Source organism: Microtus ochrogaster, unplaced genomic scaffold (genome assembly GCF_000317375.1).
Source record: "Microtus ochrogaster isolate Prairie Vole_2 unplaced genomic scaffold, MicOch1.0 UNK8, whole genome shotgun sequence".
Taxonomy (NCBI): domain Eukaryota; kingdom Metazoa; phylum Chordata; class Mammalia; order Rodentia; family Cricetidae; genus Microtus; species Microtus ochrogaster.
The window spans coordinates 7,748,807-7,756,545 of NW_004949106.1; the positions used below are offsets into that span (position 1 = coordinate 7,748,807).

Consider the following 7,739-nt stretch of genomic DNA (forward strand, 5'->3'; position numbering starts at 1 on the left):
GAGGAGGAGGAGGAGGAGGAGGAGGAAGTATGTAGAAACGAGCAAGAGACGTGGTTGGCAAAATGTCCCCCCATCTTATTACTCTGTCATTGCTAGTGGCAGCCACAGGCGCAGTCCTTTTAGGGTAGTGCCAGCAACGGTCACTCTCAAGACGCACCAGCTGGCACACTCAGAATCGTTACCAGTAAAGCCAAGGGCTACGGTCCACGGCACGAAGTTCAAGCAGGAATGAAAACCGTTTGCAAGCACACGTTTTATTGCAGCGTGAGCTAAACTTCAGTGGGTGTTAGCACAGCCCCAGAGGCCCTTGGGAAGCCAGGCTCCTGAAGTCGGGCTTTTCCCAGGATGTTTTCTGAGTAAGCCCATGGTAGACTCTGGCGTTGACTCCAAACACCATACGTTGAGCGCGACTTCAAGATCTAAGACTTAGCCTAGGCATCAAATACAATATTTCATTGCAAGGGAGCTAGAGGAATGATTTTACAAAAGCAATTTCAATTTTTAATTTTTCTTAAGGCACAGTGAGACTAGACCACTGGCAAAACTAAGAAAACAGGATAATCAAAATCTACTAAATTGTCAAAATATAGATGGCTCAGTACTTTTGTTTTTGTTTTGTTGGTTTTCTAAGACAGGGTTTGACTGTAGCTTTGGAGCCTGTCCTGGAACTAGCTCTTGTAGAAAACGTTGGCCTTGAACTCACAGATATCCGCCAACCTCTGCCTCCTGCCTCCCGAGTGCTGGGATTGAAGACGTGCGCCGCCACCACTGCCTGGTGATTGCCCAATTTTTAATAACTATTTTCATATAATTAAATATTTAGTTCCAAAGAACCCCACATGTCCCTGTGAGCTGAATAGCTGAAAAAAAAACAAAATATATGTAGATGAGATAGATAGACAAACACACATTATTTCAGTAGATATAAATATGTACACATATCCACATATATCCTTAATTATGAGAGCTCATTTTTCATCCAATCAGAAAGGGCAGCTGATATTTAACCACAAACGAAGCACAACTAAGGCTTTGGCTATGGTTCTTTCGCTTCAGTACCGAGCTTCTTGTCCTGGCGCTACTGTCTGTGCGCGGACAGTTCTAGGGATCTGGGACTGTTGTGTGCCACTGCTGTAGGACAGACAGTGGCATCCCTGTCCTCCAGTGACCAGCAGAGCCCTCCCACCTGTGCGTGTGGCAATCAAAACTGTCTTTGGACAACATCAATTGCTCAGTCTCCCAAACCATGTCTGGATGTAGACACCGCTGAGCATCTGAACCACAGAAGTCCAGCTTAACCATTTCAAAAGCCATACAGGGGCTGGAGAGATGGCTCAGCGGTTAAGAGCACTAGCTGCTCTTCCAAAGGTCCAGAGTTCAATTCCCAGCAACCACATGGTGGCTCACAACCATCTGTAATGAGATTTGGCACCCTCTTCTGGCGTGCGGGCGGGCATACATGGAGGCAGAATGTTGTATACATAATAAATAAATCTTTAAAAAAAAAAAACTAAACAAAACAAATCAAAAGCCACACAGCCACAGCAGCCGCCACAATATCCCAATGACAGATCAATCTTTTCCTTGGCCAAGATGTTTCCTAAATGTTTTCACATCGGTATTTCTGCTTACAGACAGTGAACGCGGAACAAGCGTCTTCACTGATGTGCATCTCATGGCAAACTGGGGTTGTTTTCAACGAAGCGTTTGTTTAATGAGAGGCTAAGACTGCTAAAAGCTAACGGTGATGACAGCAACAATCGCAGCGGAGCATCCTTGTGGAGCCCTTGATGGTTCTCCAGGCATCTTTGCAGACATCGGTCCTAGCACAGCGTCTAGCAACAGTTCTCATGCGTCTTTAGTCTACATGCAACGATTTACCACCTAAGAATATTCTACTGCACCTACCAATGCCCCTCTGCAAGTCACCACGAGTTACTTACTGCAACTGAAAACAGTAAGGAACTCTGGTAAAGCACTCACAAACCCACAAGGAGGGACAGGAAATGTTTCTGCTCAGGCAAAACCCAGAGAAGCCCGGGGCTCTTGACTCATTACACAACTTGGCCCAAACAGGATCTCTCTCTTTTCCTTTTAACTCAGCAGCGGACTTGAGAAGGTAAAAAGCAAACAGACTCCTTTCTGGTATAAGCGAGTAGAACGTAACCGGAGAGATAAGAAGGTTTTAGTTTTGCTTACGATTTCGCCTTATAATTTATTGATTTTTGCTTTTTCAGACATTTTTACATAAGCAATTAAAAAAAAATCTAGTAATCCAAGTCTGTTGTTGATCCACCAAACAAACAAAAAAAGACTTTCGTTTGGTCATGCACACTAGAAAACAAATCTAGTAAGAAAAATAAGGCAGCCTGCTCCACACATCTGGAGAGCAATGTCCGGGGAAGCCAGACAGTGGCGGTGCTGTTGGGTTTCTCTCTGTAGCCCAGGCTGCCCTGGAACTCACTCTGTAGCCCAGGCTGGCCTGGAACTCACTCTGTAGCCCAGGCTGGCCTGAAACTCACAGAGATCTGCCTGCCTCTGTCTCCTGAGTACTAAAACTGGGGTTAAAGGCGTGTGCCGCTACGCCAAGCTGTGGGCGTCTTACAATGTGTACCTCTGTTTTGTGCACAAAACTAAGCAGCAGCTGCTGCTCCCAGACTTCGCTGCAGAAATATTTTACACTTAAGTATTCTGCCTTATTTTTTGAGGCACTAACTATAAATTTCTACATTCTTTCCAGTGAGCTAAAAACCACAACTAAAAACAAAACCACTTTCCTCTGATTCCAGGAGACAGCTGCACGCACGTGTCAATCACGCACTAGAGGGGAAGGGCTGCCTTTGCCGGCCGTACTCACATGTGAGGGCTCAGCTCGTAGAAGTTTCTGTTTCTGTAATCCTCCACTTTCTCAGGCGAATAAATGGGCAAGGACCGGTAGGGGTTCACGGATATAACCACACTTCCAATGTATGTCTGTAAAACAGAAGAAGAAGACAGTAATAGGCTAACAGCAAACGGGACACATCCAAACACCTCAAACTTCACCGTGATACCCTTGCATCCCTCACCACGATTTTACACACTTCAAGAGCACTGTGTCTCTCTGAAGACAGGCGGCCAAAAATGCATGTTCGTTTTGCTCATACATGGAGAGCACAAGTTTGTAGATTGGAAATACGTTTTCAGATAAATCTTGACATAACTTAATGCCGTCACGCTGGCCAAGTTCCCGTCACTGACGCTCACTGTAAGCAAGCAGTTACTGCTAGTGTCTCCTCGCTCACCTTTAGCCTTCTAAGTGAGCAGGAGCATCAGCTGTCCAATTCCCCAGCCCTGCCCACACCGAGGGAAAGGGCTTCCCTTGGGCACAGCCTCTCTATAGCCTGCCATCTAGAGCAGTACAGACCACAGGCAATTCAGTATCAGGTCCACAGCTAGCTAGCCCTTGGAAACATACACGTCCCAGAATTCCATGCTACCATACGCTTGGGTAGTAGCATTTACAAGTGCTTTCTGATGCAACATGCATTTAATACGGAATTGACACCGAATGGCCAATTTAAATGGACGTCCTAAGGGGTCCACGCTGTATTTCAACAGACATTAACTAACCCCTAGCTGCAAACTATAGAACTTCTTCCTTTGGGCTTCACCCTTCCGTTGCTGGCAGCCCCGGGAAGACTGGCTCGGTCCCTTTTGTGCCAGGCCTAGCACAACACCGTGGGTGACAAAGGCTGCTTGCAGGTAAACTCGTCCTGGCAGCTCTGGTTTTCCTTAGTTTCGACATCATGAAGATGGAAGAGAAAGAGCTCTCCTGAACGGGCGAATGAGGGGTTTAAAACGAAAACCTGCCTGTCTAACACATAGTTACATCAGACGTGAGAGCGTGGCCGCTGGCCTCGGCTTTAGTATTTGCTGAGTAAATGATAAGCCCTCCTCGCAACGGGAAGTGCTTGTGCCTTTATCCTTTGGCAAAATAAAAATAAAATTTAAGTGTACAGATTTTGTCAACAGAGAAACCAACCCCTGGGCTGGCTCTTCACGATGGCTAAGCGGTGATAACCATCTGCCACGGTGGCATTCTTGCAGAGAGAACAAATTCTGTTGCCTGGGTTCCGCCAATCAAAATCCCCCACTAATGACACACACACACACACGCAAGTTACTTTTTATTCGTAACTTTTTCTGCACGGTGAAGAAGCTGTGCTTCTGCGCCGAGCTGGGTGGCCGTCGTGAAGAACAGGACCTGCCACTGAGGTTGCTTAATCTCTTTAACTGAAGAACTGGCTCACACCAGCTCCAGTGAGCGCTAAAGTGGACGCTACTTGCCCGTTATCCTCGGGTTGATGTGCGACACCGAAGTCACTGTATACAGCGGCCACTGTTTTAGTAAGCCTGTAGGCCATGCGTTGCCAGGGAACAAAGTCTTAAATGATACCCACTTCCCTCGGTTTCCTGCCCTACCGTGCGCGCTGCTTGCAAATACGGCCAGAAAACCGTCTTTCACCTGTACACACACCCGCCATGGGATGAGCGGAGTGTTTCAAAGGCGGGTGTGTGTGTGTGTGTGTGTTTATTTTCCACGTCTCTGAATCTGGACTTGGATCAATGAGACACTAGCAAACGCGACCCAGGCAGAGAGATTGGAAAACCACGCAGGACTGGTACGGGCCTATAGCTGTGCTCTTGATATAACGAGCTTGAACCATCCACAGAGAAGTACGGGTGAGGCGGAGGGACGATGTGTTCTGCCTATAGCCGGTATTAAACAGGATGTGAGTGAGCCAGTCCACACCACTAACCCCACTGAGGCCACCAGATACTTGAAGTTACAGGCGTCCTCCCAGGTGAGGCCAGCAGAAGAGACACAAAGCTGAAGTCAGACTAAATTTCTACTCCAGAGAGCTGTCACCCAAGAAGACTGTCACGTCAGCCATCTCTGAAACTAGTTTGCCACGACGCACCAATAACTGACACTCCTGCATCTCTGAATAAACCAGAAAAGGGGCCAAGCAGGACAAGACACACTCACCTAAGTGATTGGTAGAGCTGCTGCACTCCCCATGTTAACAGACTTAGTGGGATCTGACCTGTACCCCCAAGAGGCCAATTAAACAGCAAGCAATAGTGAAAAGGAGGAAAAGGACTTGGGGGGGGGAGAAGAGAGTGTGGGAAACACACTCACTGGTGCACACGCACACGCGCGGATGCATGCGGATGGATGCGTGCACACACACTCTCACGCACACACCAGTGTCCCTCTGTGGGGGGTCTTCATTTATTATTTAATAGAAGCCAGTCCAGGTGAGGGAGCAGCCCAGCCCACACCACTATTTGGGCTTCCAGCTCCCCTGCAGAGCTGTCTGACAAGTTCTTAGGGCACTGTGAAGTCTCCTTCCAGGAAACAAGTGCTTCCCTCCTTCTGAAACCAAGCTTCAGCCTTCTCCTCCCAGCATGGGACGCCTGGAGAAATTCCAATTTCTTGGGGACAATTGTTTTCATGGTCAAACAAAAGCTCACCTGCGTCCCTCTAGAAAAACCTCATCCCTGCCAGGCTGGTTACACCCACTCCACTTCACGTCTGCATCCTAAGCCTTGAACCCCTAAGGTTTGCCTTCAACCAGGACAGCTGTCCTGATGTTGCTGGGCTCCTTCCTCCAAGGTTCTACACGCCAAGGCTTTAAAATCCCCATGGTAGCAGCAGGGATAATTAAATATTCAGTCACAAGCCCCTTCCTCGGAAACACAGAAAGTAGTCCTGGAAGCAGCTGATTGGCTGAGGGAAAAGGGGGACTGACATTCAGCTCTGGGTTTGGGCTTTCCAAACTCATGCAGGATAAAGCTTAGCTCTTCAGGGGGCAGGGGAGTGATGGGGCAGCTCATATCTACACCAGTGAACATCTGAACTTCAATGCTATCACTGTCCTTTTCTTACTACATCGAACTCTCAAAAGAAGCTCACTGTCCAGTAGCCACTTCCTCCATCTTCCTGCTCATTGTCCGCATCCTCCCAACCGCAGCACCATCCGCCATTGGTGCCAACCTCCCATCAAAGAGGCAATGAAAAGCTCCTCTCCTGTCTGTCACAGCCCTGTGCGACCAGCCTTCAACATCTAGGTCGGTGAAGGACAAGAGGAGAGGAAAAGTGACGTAGAGGGAGGGGGGGCAGAGGGAAGGCTGGACCCCTGTCAATCACCAGGCTTCGCTTCCACTTCTCCAAGGCAGACATTAAGTCACTGAATGTGCAAACATTCCTGAGTCAAAACCAGCCCCAGCTGCGTGTTTTCAATGCTTCTGGCACTTCCACCACGTGCCTTGCAAATAGCAAACACAACCTGAGGGTTCCCCTTGTGTCTGCAGCAAAACTGAAGTTTTCCGGGAGGACAACTTCCCTCTGTCAGTCTTCCCTCTGCAGACTCCGGTTCAGAGTCCAGGAGAAGAGCCTCTGTAGCCAGAGTTTGCGACAGGCCATGTGTGCGGTTCCCAGAAGAGCCCTGGCAAAGCTCACTCCTCAGAGACCATCTCAGTGACCTGGGGAGGCACCAGCCACCCACAAGCTTTTAAAGAGATCTCGCGTGAACTCTGGCGCTACAGGCAGGGATGGATTTAGCGGAGGTCTCAGGACTGGGGTCCTGACTCAGCTGTTACACAGAGGTCAGAAGATTCCAGCAGGGCCACGTAGCATCGATAATACCATAATACACGCTGTTTACAGAACGCCCATGCGCCTGTTGTGGGCTTGGTGCTTGGATATATAATTTCATTTGATCCTCAGATCTTCAAGGGAGAATCAGTAATCGTCCCCCTGTATATCCACATGAGGAAACTGGGAAAAGCTAAAAAATGTGCCTCGCTTTACACAAAACTGAAGACTTACCAGAAAACTTGCGAGCTGCAGTTTACAGAACATTCCAAATGGATTTCAAATATAAGCAGCGGGAGATGATGGAGAGGCCGAGCTGAGGGCATAGATGCTGCAGTGTGGGTTCAGATGTGAGCACGTTCATCATCCAACCCCTTTGCCACACAGCAGCTCTGACTTCAGAGATGCTCCTGCACTGCCTGCCTTGAAACTCAGGACTCTACAGTCTAGTTCCCTTCCCTCTCCCTCCTGCCTTCCCTCTCCCTCCTCCCTTCCCTCTCCATCCTCCTTTCCTTCTGCTGTGTAGCCCAGGCTAGCCTTGAACTCCAGTTCTTTATGTAGTCCACGCTTGCCTTAAACTCATGGTTTTCAATCTGCCTTAGACCCTCTAAGGCTGGGATTTAGGCTTATACCAGAAGAGCAGTTAGCTTTCAAACGTTGTCTTCTGGATAGAAGATTCATCTCGATACAGACTATGAGGGGATTTTATATTTAATATAATGTTCAAATAAAATTGGCCCTTAATAAATGTGTTGCTCATTATCAACAGTCAATTAAATCAGTTTGTTTATACTGTTCTGCGATGGACTGCTTTCGCCTGAGTCCTGGCTTTGAACCACTCCTGCTTCAGAGGTGAAGGAAGCATGGCACAGAGGGTTCCTACGTTGTCCCTGACAGCTTCTGAAGCCACCTCAGCTTAGAAAGAAAGGCGGCCTTCGGGTTACAAGAAAAACATTTTCATCTCAACAGAAAAGATTAATCATAATAATCATCTCAACATCAGAGATACCCGCCAGGAAACTGTCAATTAACAGACAAAGCTTACTTGAATATCTGGGGTGTTATTTACTCTGAAGAGGCTTCAGCCCATCACACA

At 48.0% G+C, this 7,739-nt stretch overlaps 1 protein-coding gene across 5 annotated transcripts in view; it reads right to left on the bottom strand.

Moving 5' to 3' along the window:
- Positions 1-7,739, bottom strand: part of Myo1b (myosin IB) — a 158,746-nt gene that overhangs the window by 103,985 nt on the left and 47,022 nt on the right. For all 5 annotated transcript variants that reach the window (XM_013353475.2, XM_005366368.3, XM_005366367.3 and 2 more), the window contains exon 3: positions 2,858-2,973. In XM_013353475.2, coding sequence (XP_013208929.1) covers positions 2,858-2,973 — 116 coding nt within the window. The remainder of the gene's footprint in view (positions 1-2,857; positions 2,974-7,739) is intronic.